Source organism: Echinops telfairi, unplaced genomic scaffold (assembly GCF_000313985.2).
Source record: "Echinops telfairi isolate 266 unplaced genomic scaffold, ASM31398v2 ScPeMD7_9;HRSCAF=40, whole genome shotgun sequence".
Lineage (NCBI taxonomy): Eukaryota > Metazoa > Chordata > Mammalia > Afrosoricida > Tenrecidae > Echinops > Echinops telfairi.
Window position 1 is genome coordinate 11084199 of NW_022103906.1, and position 24091 is coordinate 11108289.

The window sequence follows — 24091 nt, forward strand, 5'->3', positions numbered from 1 at the left end:
GGACAATGAATGTGCAAATGTGCTTTTCACAATTGATGTATGTATGGATTGTTATAAGAGTTGTATAAGCCCCTAATAAAACGATTTTAAAAAATCCTGAGTGGGGGGGCTATTGCACAACATCGTATTCCAAAGGCACCCCTTTTTCTTTATCGTCCAGCTTTCACATGCATATGAAGCAATTGAAAACATCATATGTAGGTCAGGCACACCTTAATCTTCAAAAAAAACACCTTTGCTATTTTAACACTTAGGAGCTTTGCAGCTTATCTGCTCAGCAAAGTTCACCATTGATGTCCTGAGTACTCTTCCCATGAGTGTTCGTGGTGGAGCCTCGTTGGCAATGTTATTCTCCATTTTTCATGCTATTGCTTACTGGTTCAGGTGTGAAGGTTTTTGTTTTTTCTATATTGAGATGTAATCCATATTGAAGACTAATAGTTGATCTTTATCAATAAGTGCTTCAAATCCTCTTTGCTTTCGGTAAACACATTTTTGTCACTATATTGTGTAGGATGTTAACAAGTCTTCCCTCAGTCCTGATATTTTTATTTCCATATAGTCCAGCTTCTTGGATTATTTGTCAGTGTGTAGATTGAATACAACAAGTGAATTGATATTACCCTAAACAAACCTTTCTGATCTTAAACCCCTCAGTATCTCCTTGGTCTGTATATAGGTTCCATGTTAGCACCATTTAAGAGTTCTGAAATTCCCATTCACACTCTTATCCATAGTTTATGATCCACACAGTTGAATCCCTTTGCATAGTCAAGAAAACACATGAAAGTATCTTATATTCTTTGTTTTTAGCCAAGATTCATCAGATGTCAGCAACGATATCTTGTATTCTGTGTCCTCTTCTGCATCCAGCTTGAGGCTTTGGCAGCTCCCTATCCACTGCTGCAATCGATTTTTAATTATCTTTAGCACAATTTTGCTTCTGCGCAATGCTAATGCTATTGTTCGGTAACTTCCAAGTTCTGTCAAGTCACCTTTCTCCAGAATGGGCACAAATACTGATCGCTTACAGAGCATTGGCTATGTAGCTGCATTTGAAGTCCCTGGCTGTAGAGAAGTGGGCACATCCCTTTTGATTAGTAGCTCTTCAATTCCTAAAGCCACATTTTGGGCCAATGCCTTCAGTCCAGTTGGGCCTTATCCCTTCAATACCATTGGTCTTGATCATACGATTTCCTGAGATTATTGAGCATCAGTCAATTGTTTTTTGGTACAGTGAACCTCTGTATTCCTTATATCTCTTTTTCTTGTTATACTTCTTGTGTAATTCAATATTTTGCCTGTAAAATTCTTCATAATTACATTGCAGAGATACAAAAGAACCAGATATATTTTAGAGAATTCCTTCTACCATGTGGGTTCAACCTACTTTATTTCTGTACTACTTCTTACAAGTCACTTCTCTCAGACACTATAGCCAAAAAGAAAAACAAAACAAACCCTACTTATAATGTTCAATCTTTGCACATAATAATATCTCTCTGGTGCAATATTCTCCTTCCTTCCCAATGTCTTATATCTTGTCTGGTGAACTTTTATTCATTACTTAGATGACGTGTAAAATTTTAACTCCTCTATGGAATCTTATTCTTCAGGATTGGATAAGTTTGCTTCCGCTAATTTCTGGTGTACCTTTATGTCTTCCACTCCCACGAGAGGATGAGCTTCTCTAGATAAAGGGTGGTGGTTTATTCAGGTTGACCTTCAATAAAATTTTCACATAGGAACAGCAAAAGTTATTGAATAAATAAGTGCATCTATTTAAAATAAAAACTAGGCCAAAGCAAAGAGATATAATTCAGATTTTATAAGCTGATTTTGTTTTTATTTGTTCTACTGTCATGTACCCTTTACTGTTTCATGTTGGAAAAGTACTAGCTTTTTTCTAGCGAGAAGGAAATCTTTAAGACAAATATCTCAGTTGATTTGGTTCCATAAAATTTACAAAAGAGTAATAACTAAACCCTTTTCTTCATAATTTAGCCAAAAAGTGCTTTATATTTATTTAGCAACGGTAGAAAAATTAAAGTTAATTTTGTTGATAAAAAATAAATCAGAGTTATGTATTTCAGTTTGCTATTGTCAGTAAAACTTTCAAGAGTACATAGTAATGTAGATTTGGGGAAATTTGGCAATAGATTGGAGATGACTACAGAATCTCAAATCTCATTGTTAAATTAAAAAGTGAAAACATTAATCATTTTAAATCATGGATTAATATGATAATAGCTTTAAAAGCTTATTTATGTGCTATTTTATTCTTCCAGGGTCTGGAAAGCATTTACTCTTTAATAAACCATTAAGTAAACATTCACATGTATTACAGTGAAAAGAACCTGTTGGCACATGGTTAAAGTGCCCAAGTACTATTCGAAAGGTTGATGGTTTGAGGCTGCTAGCCAACCCATGGGAAGAAAGATGTGGCATCTTGTTTCTGTATAGATTTATAGCCTTGGAAACCCAGGCTGGCATTTCTACTCCATACTGTAGAATCACTGTGAGTCAAAATTGAGTTGACAGCACTTGGTGGGGTTTGATAGTAAACTTCTGATAAGTATACTGGCCAGTACTAGAAATAGAATCACAAGCTGGAAGGTTTGCTTTCTAATTAAGTTTGTGGTCAGACTTTTCCTCTTTTTTTATTTTATTTATTTGTAAATCCTACATTTTTAACTGGGGAATGTCTGTAAGAGACTCCATAAAATAAATGGGACCTTATAATTAAATATATATATATAGTATATATCTTTCTCGAAAGGGGTTAATGTTTAAGTTTGTGGCATCACTAAGATAATAACTCATTTTTTAGTAACCAGGAGACTTTTTTAAAGTTTAATAATCTTAACATTTATCCTACATGAAGATTCTGTAGGCATTTTGATGTTCAAGAACATCAAACGACATGGCCAGATGTCCAGATTTTAAAATGCTGGAATATTTGGCTGCTAATGTGTATTTGTTACCATGAGAAGCAAAACTAAGCTGTCTGTTTGGCGAGTTTATTTGTTGGATATGAATATATATTGTCAAAGTAGCTCTTGGTTTATTACCTACTGAAAGCTCAGCAATCCATAACAAGTATGCATTTTGCCTCATTTGCAGGTGCTGTGGTCTTTGGAAAGGGGCCATTGGATATCCGAGGAGCCGTTTGAGCTTTCTCAATACTTCCCTGCAGCACCTGTGAGTCAGACACTATGTTATGGCTATAAAACCGTTTGTTATTATCGGGAAATTATTTTAAATGTGTGCATGGTAGAAAGGTTTTATTAAGAGTCAAGACTCCCATAATTAAAGCCTCATGATTACATAACTTAACAATATTTATGTATTTGTGGAACAGAAGGGAGAATATCAGAACATTGTACAAATAACAAGAATGGAGTCTCGTTTTAAAATTTTAATTATAAGCATCCTCAACATTAACAAAAACAAGAATGAAGAAAAGATGAAACGATTGAGGAAGTGCTATTATATTCTGCCCTTTCTTCAGAAAAGTGCTTTTACTCTTCATAGAGATTGAACAGGTATAAGACAATGGTGACCAGCTATGAGTTGGACATGATCAATGGCAATGCGTTATTTGTTGTGTTCGTTTTTGGGGGTTTCCCCCCAGTTTTATATGATATTTATGTTCTGATATTTTACCTAAACTCAACATCAGTTTCAGACTTTTCAAGATTATATATGTTTAATAAGTTTTATAAGAAATTAAGTAATTTAAGATTTGGGTGGAAGCAGGGTATGTGGAAGTTGCTTTGATTTTCGGAAAAATTAACTGTTTCTGGAAGTTTCTTCTTTCAAAGGATATGATCTAAAAGGTAAATGTTGAGTTTCACCTGCAAGTGTTCTTCCTGATTGCTGTCAGTTGTTGGAGCAGACAGCACGCCTAAACATAGCAAGAAACCAAACCCTGCTCTCGATTCACTGTACTTAAGGCTATTTTCATTTTGTGTTCAAAGTTTCTGTTTTTATTTCTTTCAATTTTACAAATACTTTCCTAATGAGAGTAACATTCCCTCTCTATAAGACATACTGTGTCAGGAAAGAGAAAAGGAAAATATAAGTTTTCCTCTTTCTGTGTCCTGAAGTTTACAGCCCATCTCGTTACTCTCAGACGTCATTCGTCTGTTCACTTAAAGTACTCGTGGCCCTTTCGGCACTCGCACCTGTGTATGCACAGAGCAGTGAACTTGCCAGCCGAGGTCCGACAAGGCTGCTTCAGTATGCACTAACTGACAGTTCACAGGGACTTCATGGAACAGAGCTATACAAGTACGCTCTATATATCATGACAAGTACACTCTATATATCCCTCTGAGTAACTTAATGACGAAACTTGGCTTGGAAATTAAGTTTGCTTACTTACATGGACACTTTGGAGATATATATATCCCCCCAAACCTGGATTTTTTTTCAAAGCTGTGAGTTTAAATTGTTTTACTTTATCACCTTCAAAGTACTCCCAATTACACTTCATACATTTGTCAAATCTGCAATTCCATTTTTGGAAACATTTTTCAAACTCATCTGTTTGGATGGCTGACTGCACCTCCCTCGTTATTTTCTCTATCTCTTCTATATCCTCACATCATTGCCCTTTTATGTCTCTCTTCATTCATGGAAACAAAAAGAAGTCACATGGAGAGAGGTCAGGTGATTAAGGTGCGTGGGGCAAGAGAGGCATGCTCTTTTTTGCCAAAAACGGGTGCACTGAGATGGCTGCGTTAACAGGCGAGGTGCATTGTTGTGGCAAAATCAGTCCCCCATCTGCCACAAATTAGGCCTTCTTTTGTTACACACAGTTATGCTATCTTTCCTGAACTACTAAACAGAAAACTTGGTTCGCAATTTGACCTGGTGGTACGAACTCCAAATGCAATACTAGTCAACATTTTTGTCCATTCGGGAAGTTGATGGACTTCCAGAATGAGGTTTGTCATCAGTAACATTTAATCTTTTTTGAAATGAGAAAATCACTCGTACATTTAAGTTTTTCCCATAGTGCTGTCCTTGTAAGCTGTGTTCAAAACATCACAACAGTTTTTGCACCATTTTTCCCCAAACAGGAATCAAAATTTTATAGCCGCATGCTGTCCTCTTAAATCAGCCATCACAAAAAAGGAGGTTCAAGTGAAACTGCTTTTATAAAGAAATTCACTGTGACCAGAGAGAACCTTCCCAGGCAATGCCACTGGGTGTACTAACTCAGAGCAAGTCGCTGGATGCTCACTTAACAGGAAAAATCCATACTAGCAAAGCTCTGCCCAGTGCAATTCCGGTTTGTTCAGGATACCCTTTGTATATTGCCTAAGTGGGTAAGTCAGAAAATAGTGCTACAGAATTGTAGAAACCTTTATCATTATGTGTATATTAATAAGTAATATATAAATAATAAATTATCTATATACGCACACCCTGTGTCCATGTACACATATAAAGTTAAATATATAGATCCACAACCTAAGTGTCCATGTACATATATGAAGTAAAATGTTGGCTATTTTACCTGTGACTATCATTTCTCTTTAAATGCCTGCCATTATGGCTCTAGAGTTTATAGAAACTTAGCACTCGCATTTGAAACTGTGATATTTTCATGTCAGCAGGTGTTTGTTCGTTTTTTCCACTTGATACAAAGCTGTGATGCCTGTGTCAAATTTCTGAAATCTCCTTAAATATAATTTCTAGGATGAGAAGTGTATTTGCTCAATATTTGTTAGGAAGGAGCAACACAGTGGGGAAAACAAAGTGCCTTGAGTAGTTCACCCATTGACTGGACACGTGTAGCAGCATGTAAGTTCTAAAACTAAGACTGATGGGGGAACATAGGGATGAAATACATTGGATCGATCAGCTAAGCAGAGTGAGGAAAAAATGGCAGAAAAGTAAAAGAAGAGCTACGAGATAAATACAAGAGTAAGTAAGAAAGTAGTGCTACAAAATCATGGAAATCTTTATTAAACAAAAATATCAAAATGTGAAACTCTTTTACTTGGTATCTTCCATCATTTCTGAAGGCAGTATTTCTCTAACCCCTCCATGATGAATTCTGTGTTCTTCTGCTTACACTATGTAAACATGGCAATGTTGTCTTCTTCAAGAGACCGAAATCAGATTTCACTTAAATAATCCTTGAGTTTTGGGAATAAAAGGTCTGAAGGGACAGACAAGATCAGGGCAGTAGGGTAGCTGGGGTCAGGTTTCCAAGTGCAATTCTCATAGGATAGTCCTTGCTCCCTTTGAAGAATGAGCAGGTGCATTGTTGTGGTAGAAAATACTGCCTCTGTGTAGTAACTTCCCCAGCCTTTATCTTACCAATGCCATTGTCATTTTCTTATAACTTCATAATCGCCCATTTTCATTTGAGAAAATCTATTAAGAGTGCCCCCTTGAGATCCCAAACCATCACCACAACCTTCTGAGCTAATCACTCTGCCTTGATTTAACTGTCTCAGCAAATTCCCTCAGCAGCCACTGATTGATTGGGCTTTTTTTTTTAAAGTCTCCCTGCCCTGGTGGCATAATGAGTTATGAGTTAGGGTGCTGACTGCAAGGTCAACAGTTTGCAACCACCAGCAGCTCCAAGGGGAAAAGATGAGGCTTTTAGCTATCAGACAGAGTGACAGTCTCAGCAACCCATAGAGGGAGTTCAACTCTGTCCTATAAGGTCGCTATGAATCGCAGTTGACTCGATGGCAGTGAGTGTTTGAGTGAAGGAGACTAAGACAATTATATTACTGAGAGGTCTTGCTGGCGCTATCCACGGAGCACAGAGACATTGTACAACATGTTTTGTTTGGAATATACCCAGTAATGTAGGTGCAATATGTTTTTGCTTATCCTCATTTTGGTTGCAAATTGAGCTCAAAGTTTGCTATCAGCTAACTCAAAACAAATAAGTGGAATTTGCTTCTACATTATAAGCATTACACAAGAATGATGTTCTTTTAAAACTCTGAGTACTTCAAAAGGAGTTAAAACTTTGGGTGTTTGGGTTTTAGGTCCCGAGCTTAAAACTATATTCTCAAAATCTTCTGTAAACATTAGAATATGCCATAGATATTGCGATTTTTTTCTTCATTCTAAAACATTTTTTATTTTGTTAATGAATATAAAAAGTAATCATAATAGTGCAAATTGTTTTTCTTTTAATAACATTAGAGGTGAATCTAGCTTGAAATATAGCTTTGTACTTGTTTTAAATAGATTTTTGAGAGAACTAAATATAGCTTAGTTCTCTAAAATACATCTTACCAGTAGAGAAAAAAATTACCTCTGACTTGGAATAATAATAGAAGATAGTAAAGTGTCATCATATAATATTCTTCATAATTGAAGATCAGATATATCTTTGTCATGAGGCACAATTCATTGGTTGTTTCAGAACCAAGTTACAGAATTGTAAGTATTATCAAGTAAGTTGAAAACAGTCACTTCACCTAATAAGTTATATTTAATTACTAAAAATACCATTATATTTAACAACCAGGTAGAAAAAAAATAGTACAATCTTCATATAAACTAGACTGACACAGATTTCTATTGGTTAGTGTAGGGCCCTGGAAGTTTTTACCATATAAACTCCTTCAGTTGTCAACACATATGTAGCTATACGATTTTTCAACATAAAAGTTTCAAGCACCTAATACGAATTGAAATGCAATAACTATGTTTTTCCTTCCCCAAATGTTACAATGCTAACCACTATTTCTTTGACTATCTCTGAATACTGTATACATTTTTATTGCTTACAGAATTTTACATATTTTCTTCTCCATTTTAGTTATGAGAATTTAGTACTGAATTCAGGACGTGTGTGTGTATTTACACAATCTATAAACAGTGCTTAGAAGAATGCATTTCCAAGATGACCTGTACTATATTACATAAGTGTTCTGTTTTCCAGTTATTTACTGATAAACTCACATGTTTCTTGGTTGCAATAACAGGATGTGTCGATTGGCAGTCTGATTCTCAACCTTAAATTTACTTTCCACACAGGAGTTTGACCAAATCCAGATAGCAGGCAGGCCTCTTTGTTTGGGTTGTGCTTTGATATGTTCAGTGGTGCTGGTTTGAGTGAGGGAGATTCCTGCATCCCATTTGGAGCTCTTGGTTCCTTCAGCCCCCAAAAGCAGGTGGTGTGAGGTGGAAAAAGGAGAAAGCCTTTGGTTGAGTCTCTCAGTGCTTTGGGATAAGTCTTTGAAAACAGTACAATGCACCAAGCATTCGATGGGCATGAGCATTTAGAAATCTGCCGGTCGGATCATCATGGTTGTACCCTTGAGCGAGTAGCCTGATCCTTTCCAGTAGTACCACTTAATACCATTGAATTTATTTGTGTTCTGCTTTTGTGGATAGTACATTCCGTTCAAGTTGGAAGGACCACATGCATCAAACCACCAGCCTGTGAAGGTTAAAAAAAAAGGAATGAGGTGCTAGGTAATACTAACCAGTTCCCATTTGTTGTTAGCTGCTGTTGGGTTGATTCGGGAGACCCTACATGTGCAGAATGGAAATGCTGCATAGAGTTTGCAAGGCTGGGTCCTTTCAAAAGCAGGCTTTTGGGTCTGCTCCTTCTGAGGCTCCTGAGCTGGTTCCAGCTGCCCTCCTTTGACTAGTGTTCGAGAGCTCAGTGATTTGTGCCACCCAGGGATTTTTCCATGAAGCTAGGAATGCCCAGCTAACCTTTCAGTTCCATGTGTGCATTTAAAATAAGCATATGTAAGTATTTATGAATATGTAATATGTTGCATTGACCAATGAGCTTTGACCAAACACCTTTCTGTTTTCATACAGATTAGGTAATAATTCCATTGTGTGGCAAATGTTTTTTACAACCTTTTCTTACACTTTATCACTTGTACTATGTGTAAAGCTCCATCTCCTTAAGATTTAGTAGGCATATTGCATGATATTACTATATGAATGAGTGAAAACAAGTAATTGTTTGGCTGTCTTATGGCTCTGGATTAAGTTCTGGCTTCAGTAACATGGCAGACTGGGCTAATTCACCCTTCCCTTCTCTCTACTAAAAATAAAATAAAATCCACAATTTCAAGTATGCGGTGGGGTAAGATAAAAACTGAAGTCCCTAAGTTCTAGGAGGACAAGATAATTGAAAGCTAGAGTGTAGAGCTGAAGCCTGGAGGTGGGGAGTAGGGGCTAGAGGCACACAGCACTGCAGGCTGAAGGAGTCCATCCTGATAGACACCTTGTTGATGAGGCTTGAGACATTAGCCTTAAAAACAGAAGGAGGCTAGACGCCTTGGGGTTAGGAAAGGAAAGAACGACCTAAGTACAATATTTATGTCGCTACATCTCAAAAGTTTTACATTGAAGGAAAAGCATAGAGAATAATAATATTTGTTTAAGTTTTGAAAGTAGACTGTATGGATAGATATCTACATACATAGTAAAAGAAGCAAGAATATCAATGAAACTCAGTTCAGTTACTTCAGAGAAAGGAATAATATTAGTTTGACAGCTTTAATATATGTGTGTGTGCGTATATATATATATATTTGCTTTAAAAAAAACCAAAACCTTTTTTAACGTACATCTGTGATGTTTTCATTTATTCCTAAAATTTTTTAATGGTACCAGCTCCATTAATTTAAATTGCTGAAGATTAATGTAAACTGTAGATTAATGTACAGAGAGGTTAATATAAGTAGTCCATGTGTGTTATTCATAATTCTTTAACATTTTCAAGCAATCTCTGTTACAGATTTATCAGTGTGTCCATTCTGGAGCCAGTTGTTTGGTTTAATTATAGAATTCTTGTCTATGTAAGAATCTGTCTGATCATTAGGGCATTATATTAGTGGTCCAGAACATTGGTTGGAATTTGACCTTTTTTTATAAGTCAAAGACCCCATTTTCTCTCTTGGGCTGCCTTTTCTTCTTCCAAGTCTCTTTTTCAGATTCATTCTCAGACCCTAAATCTTGATTTGACTAAATAAATATGTGTTCCCTTGGCTATTATTTCAGTTCTCATACTCTCTTGAGTAGTTTCTAATGCACGGGTGGTCTGAAAACCACCATCCTCTGAAATAGCCCACTGCATTCAGTGTACGGGAATATCAAACAGGGTAGGGAGGTGGGGTGACCTGGTATATTAGGTCCCTCTTTTTATTTGACTCTTAAAAAGGGTTGTTAAAAACAAGCAAACAAACAAAAAAGGTTGTTATGGAAGGATAAAGAAGACAAACACCCTTCATTAAAATCAATAGAATAGCAAAAAAACTCATATTGATAACCTTATCTCATTGAAGTAATTATTGCTACTAGGGAAGTCCTCTGTTAACAAATTGTAATTATCTTCTTTAATGACCCGCATGCTGGAATGCTTTAATGGAGCCAACTTCTTTCAGCATTTTCCCTGACTTGTTTATTCAGTGGCTTTTGTTCATGAAACATATTGACCACAGCTCTTACTCGTGGCTTTCTTGGATTATTTTTGATAACACAATTTATGGTTTCTACAAATTAAACCCTGCCAATTTACTGTTTTTCTTTGTATTCAGTTTGCACTATTGGCAGCATGATTGTTGCTATTTTAAATCTCTCAACATTTTCAAGGACTCACTTGACAGCATTTGTCAGGATATTTTCTTTTCTCTTGAGTGACTACTAACTGTTCACTTCACTAAACTTTCAAAAATCAGTCAAGTAAGTTTTCCATCGATTGGTTTTTATCATTGAACTCTGAAATGTTTCGGAATCCATATAACCACTTCAAGGAACTTACAATAGCTCGTTTGCATGTTGATATGGTTTCCACTTGTGTTTTTAAGACCTGCCTGACATCATAGGTGGAAAGCAAGAGAGGCCTAAAAAGGAAAGCCTTCATTTAAAGTAGGTAATTGCTCATTTTAATTATTTTCTCCTACACACACACACGTTAGTTAATTAGATTCTTTGTGCTTTGGACTGCTAATTGCACATCAACAGTTCAACCCCAACAGCAGCCCTGAAGGAGAAAGATGCTGCTGCCTGCTTCCATAAAGATTTACAGCCTCAAAAATCTTAGGAAGTGTTCTACTCCAGCTCGGAGGATTGCTGTGGGTCAAAACCAACTCCGTGGTAGTGAGTGGTGCTGATGGTGGTAGTGCTTTATATCTTTTAGAAAGTCATCCTCTTCCTAATCAGACACCACAGAATTTCTGCTTTGAACAATAAATTGTTCCTTGAAGATGCTTCCATAATCCAAGCCATAACTCACTATCAACTCACAGTGACCCCATAGAAATCTTTATGGAAGCAGATTGTCAGTCTGTGAGCAGTGAGCAGGCAGCCTCATCCTTGTTTTGTCATTTTGGTTTTTTTTTAATTAAAGCAAAATGAAATTAAATCATCTCCCTGCCATGTGAATGTTCAACAAACACAAGTACAAGTGAGCTTGCTGAGTATCAGATGTTCCTTTTTGCCAGGTTCTGGAGAGAGACAGTTGGCCTACTGATAATTCTGAGTTTCATTCATGCAAGAACATTGGTCTTTTAAAAAAGAGAGAACAGATTTACCTACATCCAGCTAGCATGCCTATTTATGAGCATTACCACCAATACATTCCGAAATCCAAACAGCCAGCGTTTTACTCTGTAAAAGTCATCCTTGCCAAAACAAATAGAGAATGGTCATCCCTACCTCCTGTTAGCATTTGTGAACATTTGCAGATACATTTGTCATTGTCTGCATCCTTCGTACTAAAATCATTTCCTGGTTGGCTTATACTGCTTATTTTGCCGGCTGTCCCTGTAAGTCCTTTAAGGTGGATCCTGTAAGTATGCAAAGAAAGGGGGGAAAGAGGGAGAGAGAGAACAAAGATTTAATTGGTTTGGATTATTATTTGCAGTAGTAGCAAGCCTTAGAATGAAGAATCCTTATTGATAGGATCTGTATTTTCTACTGGTTAGTGTACAGATGCATACCCTGAGCAAAATATTTGCACTATCATAAACAGGAACCAACTTATCAAATCCTTAGACAAAGAGGAATGTTTTCATAAAACCGTCAATGCATATCACTCGCACAAACATCAACAGGCACTGTGCAGCCTGATAATTTATTTTCCTGCTGCTTTTAGATAAACAGAGAACATGTAACACCAAATGACCTCTGCGTGGGTATGCTTGGCCCAGGTCTCCAATCAACATCACCTGTTAAAATGAGAGTCCTAAGATGACTGGATAACTTCAAACATGATTATTTGGGGCTCGGGGTGGGGGCAGAAGGGAAGGAGCAGGGTATGGGCAACATGATCTTGGAATTTGGTGTCGATGGCTTCAGAACACATAGAAAACAAACCCTGTCTTATTTCTATATAGTAGCTTTATAAACCTGTTAGACTCAGAGCAACCAATAAATACAATATTATATTCAAACTCAAAATGAAACTCACTTCCAAGAGTCGTTTCCAACTCATTGGGACCTTATATCATGTGAGATACTAGGTAATCTCACATAGTCACAGAATATTGCAAACAAATAAACATGGCTTGCCTGGAAGTTGACTTGTATGTTAAGATGGGTATATGGTAAGGGAAGGAAAGCGTATGTTTTGTTTTAAAACTTTAAAAAAAAAAAAGATTTTTCTGCCGGGTTGGTGCAATACAGGGTAGAGCAGCCATTCATGTTACAGTGTGTAACTCAAAGAACGCTCTGCCATTGAGGTGATTCCCACTCATAGTGACTTTATAGGACAGAATGGAACTGCCCCTATGGGCGTCCAAGACTGTAAACCTTTACTTGGAGTAGAAAACCTCATCTTTCTCTCAAGGAGCAGCTGGTGGTTTCAAACTGCTGACCGTGTGGTAATCAACCCAACACATAGCCCACTACTACACCAGGGCGCCTGCTGTGGTGTGTAAAGGTAGGCAATATGATATTATGTTAACATGCAGAGTGTCACTCCTGGAAGGTGGATCGTTGACCCTTCGTTGGTTGTCTGCATTGTGTGGGCGCAGAGATAAAGTCAGATGGAAAGAGGGCATGAATCTTGCAAAACAAAACTCTATGGTGTTGGCAGGAGAATTGCACTTTACATCCCCAAATGATTTGAATCTTTGCAAATCCTGCTAAACTTTGCCAACCACTACCTGTGAAGGACTCTAATTTCTAAGAGCTGGTGTTGGAAAGGAGGGCTGAAACAACAGGAAAAAGATCACTTTCGAAGTATCTCCTAGTCAAGCTGTGCCAGGCTTTTTCACAGGCCTAATTCCTAAAACAGTCCTAAGAGCTAATCCTTATTTTTATGTGTAGACTCATTGGTATTCAGACATAGGAGTAGGACTTTTAATAGACTTAACACCACCTCTCTCTTATTTCTACCTGGATACACACCTTAATAGGAAATCTTTGTTTAGGGAGGAAGTTACCGGGAAAAGATGGAAATTCAAGTGCCAAATTGAATCCCACAAATAAGCTTTGATCCTAAGTGACTTTTGTGCTATTTAATCACTTAGGGTTGAAAGAATTTTTGTCTTTAAAGATAGAATAATCTTTAGACATCATCCTGATGATTTGACTGAATTTTGAACATGATTATGTTTCAAAAATAGGAGTGACCCCCTAGCCAGTCTCTTAGTACCTGCTGCCAAATAGCAATACAGTAAGTTCTGACCACCTTTAATATTTGTAAGCACTTTAATTGCTTTCTAACCTCTTCTCATTAATCACTGGTGGAATTGAGGTGAACTGTTTCTTTTATGTTTCCTCCTCTTAACTGCCCTGTTCCTTTTGAGCAATTCTGAGAACTCATGGAATGCATTCAGTGGCAAGTGGAATAAAGGATCGTACTACTACTTATTAGTCTCTGCGAGCGAGGTTGTGTGGTTTAAGATCCTTTTATTTTAGGGATAGCCCAATATTTTTAGGGTGCTTTAAAAAAAATCTGCTTGACAATAGCTACATTCTTAAAATGGCTTGAAATTGGTATCCAATGCTCTTATGTAACGGAGTGAATGAAGAGCAACATTTCATAATTAAGTCTGCTGTTGATAAGGAACTACCAGAATGGGTGTAGAGCTGCCTGCTGTGTGAAAAGTGACTCATTTTAATATTTAAATGTACAGATAGTTCCCAGTTTTATTGAAAAGAATTACTGGTGCTTTAATCCACTGTTTTTGACATGTGTTTTTCAGTTTCTCTACAGGGAATATATTAAAGAATAATACTTTCTACATGTAGCTGGCATTCTGAAACAGTTACTAAAAGTTTAGTCATGTCATCATTGTAGCACGTTTAATATCACCTTTATTGGGAAAATCGTTTCAGCTGTCAGATCTCTGTTGTATGTTAGGTGCCACGGAGTGAGTTGCAACGCACAGCGACTCGTGTGCAGCAGCGTAAAGCACTGCCCAGGCCTGCGCCCTCTTCACAACGGTGCTTATTTTAGGACTGTCCTTCTGTCTTATATTGCCAACTAAGTTAAACTAAGCCTTAAGCCAGTTTTTTTAATGGCATATCCAAATATCAATTGTGTTTATTAAAGAAATAACCATTAAAAATCATCACCATTTCAAATACTTTTATAATGTCAGCACAGAAGTTTAATGACCCATTTTATAAATCTTCTTACACAAACATTCTAATCCGTCATTCTTTTTTGTTGTTTTGCTTGTTTTAATTTCACTTTTGTCAACTCCTAACTGTTGCCAGTTGGAAAAATATTTAACTTGGAGGTAACATAATGACATACCACTTGTCTTTTAATAGTCATTGAAGTTTTATTCTCTTTGAAGTGACTTTGAAAATACCATGAGGCCAAACACCTATCTTTGATCACCTCTCAGATATTGCCTCTCCAAGAGACTACTACTAATTCTGGAATGAAAATTCATAGTTTGTTTCACTGATTAAAAAAATCATATGACAATTCAGTGTAAATGATTAGAACACCTTCATGACCTGCTGAAAAGTACGGCCCACTGACATGGTATAGTTTTCAGGCAGCTGCCGTAGCACTTTCACGTTCAGCCAGTTTTTCTGTGTTGGTCACTGTGACCCTCTGGCTAGGAAGTCAGTTTTTGGAGCTTACAGTAATGTTTATCTTCTGAGCTATTTAGATCTAAATTTCTGCTGAGCAGAAAGTTTGGGTTGATCATTAAAGAGATTGAGATTGTATTTTAGGGCCAAAGGATGACAATTTTCAGGGATTTTTTTTAATTGAACTTTATTTATTTCTGACCTCACTGTGGGCATTTATAAAAGGGGAAGACCTGTGATCACTAGTTGTTACCCGTGTGTGCTGTGTAGATTCCTTCCCAATTGTCTTGGTGACTTAGGCATTCTGGCACATCTTCTCTGAACAGCTTTCCCCTCCCATTGCATGTGAGTGTCTGAGTAGCCCTGTGTACTTTATGTAACAGCATATACACGAGTGTGGGTTCAGCTTAGGTCCATTTGTCTTCTGTAGTGAATTGTGCTGGTCGTTCTATTCCTTTTGCTGTTCTTTGTTGCTGCTCTTAGAATTGTAGAGCTGGAAACTACATTCCATGCTATTCTTAGAACATACAGGGTTATTGCTTCCCAGAACTGATAGGAATTTCACACATATTCGTAATAGAGGAGTTGACTAATTGGCCATCCCATCAAATACCGTCAGTTTTACAGTTAGTAACTAATCCTGATACTAAATCGAACCCAGTCAATCTATTTAAACTGTTAAAGAAAAATTCAACTCATATAGTTGTAAAGGAAAGAAACTTAGGTGGTCATGGGTAGGCATCTGTTATGATATTTATATGGCCTATGATAATAGGGCAATTTAACATTCACTCATTCTAAACTTTTGCTTGCTTGCGATGTACTCAGTAGCGTTCTTTCAGGCTTTGAGGATAAAAAAATCCAGTGCATGGGACACAACCTTTGTCCTCAAAGTTTTCTTCATTATTCATATTATAACAAAAGTTTATGTTTTAAAACTAGATTTCACTTAGAGAGTAAGAACACAGAAAAGAAATAACAAACATTAGTAGGTTTCTTTTGTTGTTTTTCATCTAGAGTATTGTAAGAATAGTTTAAATCCTGGTTAATATGATGGGGTTTTCATTTTCTGGAGCAATGGCCCAGTCAGTGTTGTAAATGATTTTCAGTGTTATGTTATTTACTTACCTGTAATTGAGTTCTTCACTTGAGAGATAGAAATGTTCATACAATGAGTATGCCTCATTCCCTTCCCAATCTTTAAGCTGTATTTTCAGCACATAGCGCTGCTGGTTAGTCAGTTGGGAAACAAACTCATTTCCTAGCCAGTGCTCTCCTGAAGGATTACCAAAGCCCTGTAATGCAAGTTGTAAGAGTCCATTACTTAATCAGTTTTTAAATATATTTTTGAAATCAATAATCTCTCAATTTAGATAGAATAACTATCAAATTTTCAGCAGATATAAAAAGTAACAGGAGCTCTGGCATAGTAGGTTATGGATTGTGTTGCTAATCGCAAGGTCAGCTGTTCAAAACTAAAAGTCACCCCATGGGAGAAAGATGAGGTTTTCTACTTCTGTAAAGAGTTACAGCCTCAGAAACTCACAACGGCAGCTCCACCCTGTCCAATAGGGTCACTGTGGTTTGGAATTAACACTATGGCAGTGAGTTTTTAATTTTTATTTTAATATGAAAATTGGGGCTCTTTCACAAAGGAATGTAGATTTTAAAAGGTCAGTTTTAAGAAACTAAGCTGTTATTAAAAGAAAAATAGTATTGGAATAATAATATATATTCATATATAACCTGAGGAATCATCAGTTGGAATAGTTTATTGATGTGTTAATTAAGTATTACGGAATAAATTGCCTCACCAACAGTTACTGAACCTGCCATTAAAAACAACTGCTTGATGTTTGCATGCCTTTGTTTTAATACGTAGTTTATATTATGCAGATATGACAGTTCTTTAAGATGATGACAGAAACGCCAACTTCAAAGAACCCTTTCATAACAAAATTTTGTCAAAAGTAATCGGTTAGATTAAGGTTCTACAGATTTTGAAAATTGTCTTTCACAAAGAAAACAATGTGTTTTCAGATGATTTTAATGTATATCCATACCAGTTTATATTCTTTCCAAATCTTCTGAAAATCAACACTGCCATCTTCACGTCGCTGAATAACTGTCCATCCACCACCACTTGATTCCATGTCACAGAAAGCCTGTCAATAGAAGGGCATAGTTACTTGATTGTATGTGAAACATCAGTGGCTTCAAACTCGACAATAACAGAAAAAAGATGAGTCTCGATACCTAGAAGAAGACTTGTGCTCATAGAGTTTTCTGGAACAAGGAATGAGGGGAAATCTTTGTAGTCTTCTAAGTAACAGGAGGTTTTGCAATAAATTGAAAACTTTGCATTTAAAATGATAATAAATTAGCAATAACATAACAAATATTGTATGCTGATGAAAGTAATACTTGCTAATACACTTCTCCATAGCCCCTCCTCCGAGCTAAGAACCACCCAATAGCTGACTCCAAAGAATGCCTTGTCTAAGTATTTATTGAAAATAGGCCATGATGTTGCTCCTGGGTGCCATCAAGGCGACTCTGATTTGTGGCAGCACCAGGTATGCAGAGTAGGACTGCTCCTATACTCTTTAAGATGGTGACCTCTCAGAAGCTGAGTACCACGCTGGTACCACGCAGGTCTGCCGAAGCACCTCTGTGTGGGTTTGAACCACCATCCTTTCTGGTAGTAAAATTCGGAAGTGTTTAAACCACCCAGGGACTTCTTATATATTTTCCCTTAACCTCCTATCTCTAACCAATGGGAAACCTGCTCACAACCTGGAATGCTAGCCTCTGCCGTGCTCTACTGAGAGCGATCTCTCATTATGGAGTCCTCTGATCATGTCTTTATGCTATGGAGCTGTTCAGGATTCCTCTGTGTGGAATGAAAATCAGGTCTCTCAGTGCACTGCCAAGTACAGGGCACTTCAGGTTCTGTATACCAGTGTGGTACCTGTGGCCTGAGCCTCCCCTGGCAGTGACCAACCCCACAGACTGTGAGTTCAAGCTTCTTTATACTTTGCTCACTGCCCACACTTTTTCTCTTCCCAGCTCATTTTATTTCTGCTTTTCAACTTGCTCAGTGGGTTTTAGCTTAGTTCAGGACACAAAATTTTTTCTTGGGCTCAGTGCATGCATGCTCAATTTCAACTCAGCTGGAGTTTTATTATGAAATTAAACCCCCCAGAAAATAAGATTACATAAATAGTTCTAAATAATGAGATTATAGTAGAACAAGAAAGTGCTCCAGAAAGTGAGATGACTTCCCTACAGCATACAAGGGACCAAATATTAAAGTTACGGGTCAAACCTAATTAAAAAGGTTTCCTTTGTTTATCTTTTAAAGTGGTCTTGATTTAGAATTTTCCATATTCTTTTTGAGAATAGTGGGATTACTTTTGGCAGTGTGAATATAAATGCAAACCACTCTGTTTTGACTAGTTAGACCCCTCAAGATTTGAGTCTAAATGAGATGATTCAGACTCATAGCAGCTGTGTAGGAAGGAAGGCCCTTGTGGGTTTCTGAGACTAATTTCATAGCAACTCTGCTGTGACACTATGCTGAATCTTTGAGAAAAGAAAAGGGTTGGTAAAAGTTAGGTTGATTTGATTAGACACAGTCATATATAGGATTTGAACAATTGATCTCTAATTTCAACTATGTGATTTTTTTTCTCCTTCTACACCATCATGTTGCCCCAAATAAAGAAATTTAGACTTCTGTTAATAGGATGAAAGTCCCTCAGTACAACTCTAAGTTGAAAATCAGTTCGTGAATAACATGGCCTCTAATTGCCTGTGGTCCACAAAATGGGCAGTGCTGCTTGTGTCTATCAGTACACCTTTAAAAAATCTGTTTACTAAATGATATTAGTAAATTTCATTGGTATGAGTGGGATTCATGATTGTACCTAGAAGTTAGTTCTTGAGTAGCCAACAGTGGTACCCCTGTGAATTGAAAGAATACATGTCTTTAGTTTTATAGAGCTTGCTCCCAAGGGTCTCTAGGCGGAACAAACACTTTGCACTTTTCTCCTCACCCAAAAGTTGATAGTTAAGACCGACCCAGCAGCAGCACCTAAGAACGGCTTAGGGATATAGCCCATGGATTAAAGACAGCAAAAATCCTGTGGAGTGCAGTTCTTCTGTGATACATATGAGGGCACCATGAGTTGAATTGAATTGATGGCAACAGCCTATCCTTTTTCCAAGACTGTTCTACTCTTCATTGCCAGAGTCACAATTGTGAAGTTACTGGTCTTTCAATCAGTAGCTGTCCTTGCTAGGTTGGTGAGTTTATCTTGTCAGGGAAGTCAGATTGGAGACCCAAATGGTTCTGCTTTATTCACTGCCAGTGCTTACGTGATCTGAACTAGCCCTATTCTCACTGACTTTATTACTGGCATGCTAAGTTTATTAGAATGGTTTCTAAATACTTTGTCCAGATTTTGTAAAGGATTTATTTAAAATCTAAATTGAAACAAACAAAAAACCCTAAATTTTATGGTTACTCAGTCATGAAACTTTGAAGGTAAGATAGTTTTCAAATAAGCTGTCCACATAGCCAAAAGGCACTAAATGAAATGAGGAAATAAATTACAGCAGGATGTGAAAAGCAGAAGGCCTCAGATAATGTCCCACGCATCAAGCTTCCCAATTCCAGTATACCTGAGGGCAATTAATACTTTAGTTGAGCATGCCGTTACATGGTTCAAGGACCTCACATCTTATTATAAAGCTTGATGTTTTCCAGTAAGTAATGCTTGATTTGAATGTTATGCCTCAACTCTGAAGCCATACTTAAATGACTGAGTAGATAGCATGCAAATAGAGTAAAATTAGGATTCAAATATTCTGTTAAATTAAGGGAAAGCAGCCATTATGTCTCTAACTAGCAAAAGCATATTCTGATGTTTGTAATAAATGCCAATTTAGTTGTCTATCTTGTACCACAGAATGATAATTATCACTGTTTATGGAATGTATGTTACATACCAAGTGTTCGACTTGGTGCTGTATATTCATGATCACAGCCAGAAAGAGCTTTTTAAGGTGGGAAGCCTTATTGTCATGTTGCAGAGTAGGAAGTCTATGGCTCAGACAGGTCTGATGATTTGGTCAGGATCGCAAATTGCCAGAGTTGGAATTTAAACCCAAGCACATCTGACTTCTCTCGTTCTTTATCAGATTATTAAATTATAGCATTCAAAATCTGGAAGGGAATTTAGAGATGACTTACTCTAAACCGTTTGTTTTATAGATGAGAAAATTGAGGCTTTGAAAAACTTTTCAAGTTTTCCCTGCTGTGTAAATAAGTTGTTTTCACTGCAGATGTTTAAAAGAAATATTAATCCTAATGTGTCAAAGCCATGATCTGGAGTTTTATAATCGAAGTGTACAATGAATCTTTTCGCCCTTGAGCAGGGTATTTCTTTTAAGTCATTGTGTTGGTATAGTATACTCGATGGGATTGCTCTCGGAAAGACATCTGTTACACAGTGTGATACTATATGTTCCCTCCAGGTTTGTCTTGGTAGCTTTCATGTTTTACTGTATCCTCCATCCTCCTCCACTTATTTCCTCTGTCCCCATTATCATCGCACCACAAGGACACAAACTTCTGGAGAGAGATAATAATGTAACTTGCAAAGAATCTTCATGAAAACATCACTAAAGGATGCGAGACCTCAGTGTAGAGTCAACTGATTGCATTCTCCCCTGCAGTGCAGTGCTTTTTGGGGAGTGATGGTGGTGGGTTTTCCCCAAGGTTGATTGAGAAAAATGAATGAACTGGAGCTGTCTTTGGACAGTGGTAACTTAAATAGCATAATATTTAAGCCCCGATTTATATTTACATTTCTCTTTGATATTGTGTTAAATACAGAAAGTAACTGAGTCCAAAAACATACTTCCAAATAGTCTGTTGTTTCTCTTTTGATATAGTAAGCAATGCCTTTTTATAGGTTTTTACTTTATGAAGACATAAGAGCACTCATAGACATTTAACATATGCAGCCAGCCTACATTTGAACATTTCAGACGGCGTTTCACATAGTGAAAAATAAATCATTTATTGTCATCTGAATTTCACAGTGTCGCACAATCTCTGAAGAGAAGCCACATTGAAATAGTCTCTGGAAGAGTGACCAGTCACTTTTATCCCCCTTGTCTCAGATCTCAGGAGAGCAGCTTCAGGAGAGATATTTCCTGAGAAATGCAAGATAACTATACATTCAATTAAGCTTTGTAATAGCTTCTCTTGATGAGTTCTGGTTGTTTATTCACTTTGCATGCAGTAATTGAGCATACATATTGACATATCCTCTGGTATCTTTGATGTGTTTTATGTCTCTCAGACGATATTTGATGAGCTAGAGAGTAGCCTTCACCGGCAGTTCTCTTAGTGTGGTCCACACACACCTAAGGGTTCCTGAGAGCCTTTCATTGTGTCCAGAAGATCACAGCTGTTTTCATAATGACACTAAGGCACCATGGGCCTGTGGCACTTGTGTTGGCATTTGCACTGATAGTAAAAAACCAAAGATGGCTACAATTGCTAGTGCCCTAGCATAGATTAAGGCAGTGATAACGGACTGCACTAGTAGTCCTTGTTTTCTTCACAGTCACAAACTCACTATTTAAAGCTTTAAAACGCTAATTTCCATTAAGGATGCCTTTGATAAACCAAGAAAAAGTATTACTTTTGATTAACAGCTATAGTTGAGTACTTTTTAATATTCTGTGTAATAAAATAGGAAATATGCAGGGATCATTTCTGCACACCACGCTACAATGGTGTTTTTAAGGAACATTATACTTGTATTAGTTGCAAAATGAACCAGTCTTTTATCCCTGCCCGCCCCCCAACCCCCGCACTCACACACAACACATAGAATATCATTGTTACACAACAGAAATATTTAGAAGATATTTTCTTGAAGTAACGAGTCTGGCACTTCAAGGAAAATGAACAAAATTCGAGGAGAATGAATTCCCTGTGGAAGATAATATAGATATGTCTATATCATTGATAGACAAAGCCAATATTCTATGTAGAAAGATAGAACTTACAACCCTTGGCAAATATTTTCTGTACGGTGGGCAGTCATGAACTGTGTGTCTTCATTGAGTGAGGTTGTGGTAGAAACTGGAGTGTGAAGTATACTCTGATCCTGTAATGAATGATCTACTTCAAGTCAGGGGAGTGAAAAGTGAGAGAAGTGCCCTACCTTTTTCTCTTGTGTCGAATTGGGAAATGTTAATGTGTAGATGCCACTCTTCTTAAGTCCAGATTTGAATGCGTCAGCACAGTCTCTGAAAATGATTTGCTCTTCTTTCACAGCAGAGGTCTTAGCTGCTTGCAAAAAAATAGTAAAGCATTTAAATAGTGTTCATGAACAGAGAGAAATCTTTTATTTCTTGACTCAGCCATTTATAAACATGACCCTTTTTATTACATTTGACTCCTTATAATAAGCAAACAAATATACAAGTTTCCTGTTCTTACCCCCAAATTTACTCTTTCAACGTGTTTTCTTGTTAATTATCAAGGGTATCAGTAATCTAGGCTTTCTTTTTTTTAACTATCAATTAAATATATGCAAGTTCATTAGCTATAATGAACTATTTTTCTAAATCTTCCATCTTAAATAGAATTGGATAATTTATTATGGCATAATACCCGATATAAGATGCAAACTGTATTTAACTATTCCAACTTAAATACAAATTCAACTTTAAAAAGATGGACTAAGGAATAGAACTCATTCATTTATATACAGAAAACAGTGCTTTTATTGAAATATAATGAATTTTTTCAGGACTTAAGAGTTCACAGACTATTAAAACTGGGTGTGTGGTGAGGAGTGAGGAGTGGGCACTTTACTTACAATTTGTTGACATCAGAGACAATAAATTATGAACTGTTTCCATTAGATCATGCTGTTGCTTTTGAAGGGCTGAATTATTCACAGTGGCAGTCACCAATTGTTTTTCCAGCTCTTCAATAACGGAATTTTGCTTGGATACTAACACCTGCAGTTGATCTTTCTCCTCTTTTATTGTTTGTAGTTGGACTACATGCTTGTCTTCCATATCTAGGACTTTCTTCTCGAGGAAACTTGGAAATGAAAGTAATGATTAGTGAAGGCTATTCTGATTGCTCTCTAAGCCAAGGGCTGTATAGAAATTTATCTATTCTCACAATTCTAATGAAATATTTTATAATGAGCTTCTACTTATGTGTTACTATTTTATATATTAACACCATGCTGTCACAACTGTAAAGAAAATCACACTTACTCTAAAAGTGTGTGTGTGTGTGTGTGTGTGTGTGTGTGTGTGTGTGTGTGTGTGTGAGAGAGAGAGAGAGAGAGAGAGAGAAAGGATCTCTAGTGGTGCAGTGGATTACAGGATTACGTGTTAGTCTGCTAACCACAAGATCAGCAATTCAAACCACCAGAAGCACCTCCGGAGAAATGCAGGCTGTCTGCTCCCATGGAGATTTACAGTACCAGAAACCGAGAGGGGTAGTTCTACGTGGTCCTATAATATCTCTTATCGGCCAGAATTGATGCCATGAGGGGAGTGGGGTGTGTGTGTGTGTGTGTGTGTGTGTGTGTGTGTGTGTGTGTGTTTATGCATGCATGCATATATGCAATACAAAAATCTATCTCAATCTAAGCTATGAGAGGTAACACACGAGTGATGTGGACATTAGGTCCTCTAAGACTTCTGCACAAAGGAGTGATACTGTTTCAAGCTGCTCATTTAGTGCAGGTTTTGAGGATGGCATATTTGAGTTAGACTGAACCATCTGGTATAACTTTCACTTTCTCTTCGATTATGAATATACATTTTAGTATTAATCCTAATAACAGCTAATATTTTAATGCTGTGTGATGAATATGAGGGGGCTTCAAAAAATTGTGGAAAATAGAATGACAAGAAAATGGAATTGCTTCACAACTTATGTTGAAGCTCCCTTGTACTTCCAGGGAGGGAAATACACTGCCTGGTTTCAGATCTGGGGGAAATGCCCTCTGGCTATACGTGGTTTTCTGAA

At 37.1% G+C, this 24091-nt stretch overlaps 2 protein-coding genes across 4 annotated transcripts in view; one reads left to right on the forward strand and one right to left on the reverse strand.

Annotated features, from left to right (window-relative positions):
* The window catches only part of MCPH1 (microcephalin 1), a 343376-nt gene that overhangs the window by 143922 nt on the left and 175363 nt on the right, over window positions 1-24091 (forward strand). The window contains exons 11-12 of one of the 2 annotated variants that reach the window (XM_045286702.1): window positions 3124-3201; window positions 5088-5260. In XM_045286702.1, coding sequence (XP_045142637.1) covers window positions 3124-3201; window positions 5088-5123 — 114 coding nt within the window. In that variant the 3' untranslated portion in view covers window positions 5124-5260. Of the gene's footprint in view, window positions 1-3123; window positions 3202-5087; window positions 5261-24091 lie in introns of those variants that run through there. The other variant, XM_030884654.2, reaches the window with a different exon arrangement.
* Window positions 7456-24091, reverse strand: part of ANGPT2 (angiopoietin 2) — a 58656-nt gene continuing 42020 nt past the window's right edge. The window contains exons 4-9 of one of the 2 annotated variants that reach the window (XM_004707651.2): window positions 22917-23146; window positions 22257-22381; window positions 17073-17174; window positions 16138-16304; window positions 11671-11801; window positions 7456-8428 (exon numbers count right to left, since the gene is read on the reverse strand). In XM_004707651.2, coding sequence (XP_004707708.1) covers window positions 8268-8428; window positions 11671-11801; window positions 16138-16304; window positions 17073-17174; window positions 22257-22381; window positions 22917-23146 — 916 coding nt within the window. In that variant the 3' untranslated portion in view covers window positions 7456-8267. Of the gene's footprint in view, window positions 8429-11670; window positions 11802-16137; window positions 16305-17072; window positions 17175-22256; window positions 22385-22916; window positions 23147-24091 lie in introns of both variants that reach the window. The other variant, XM_004707650.2, reaches the window with a different exon arrangement.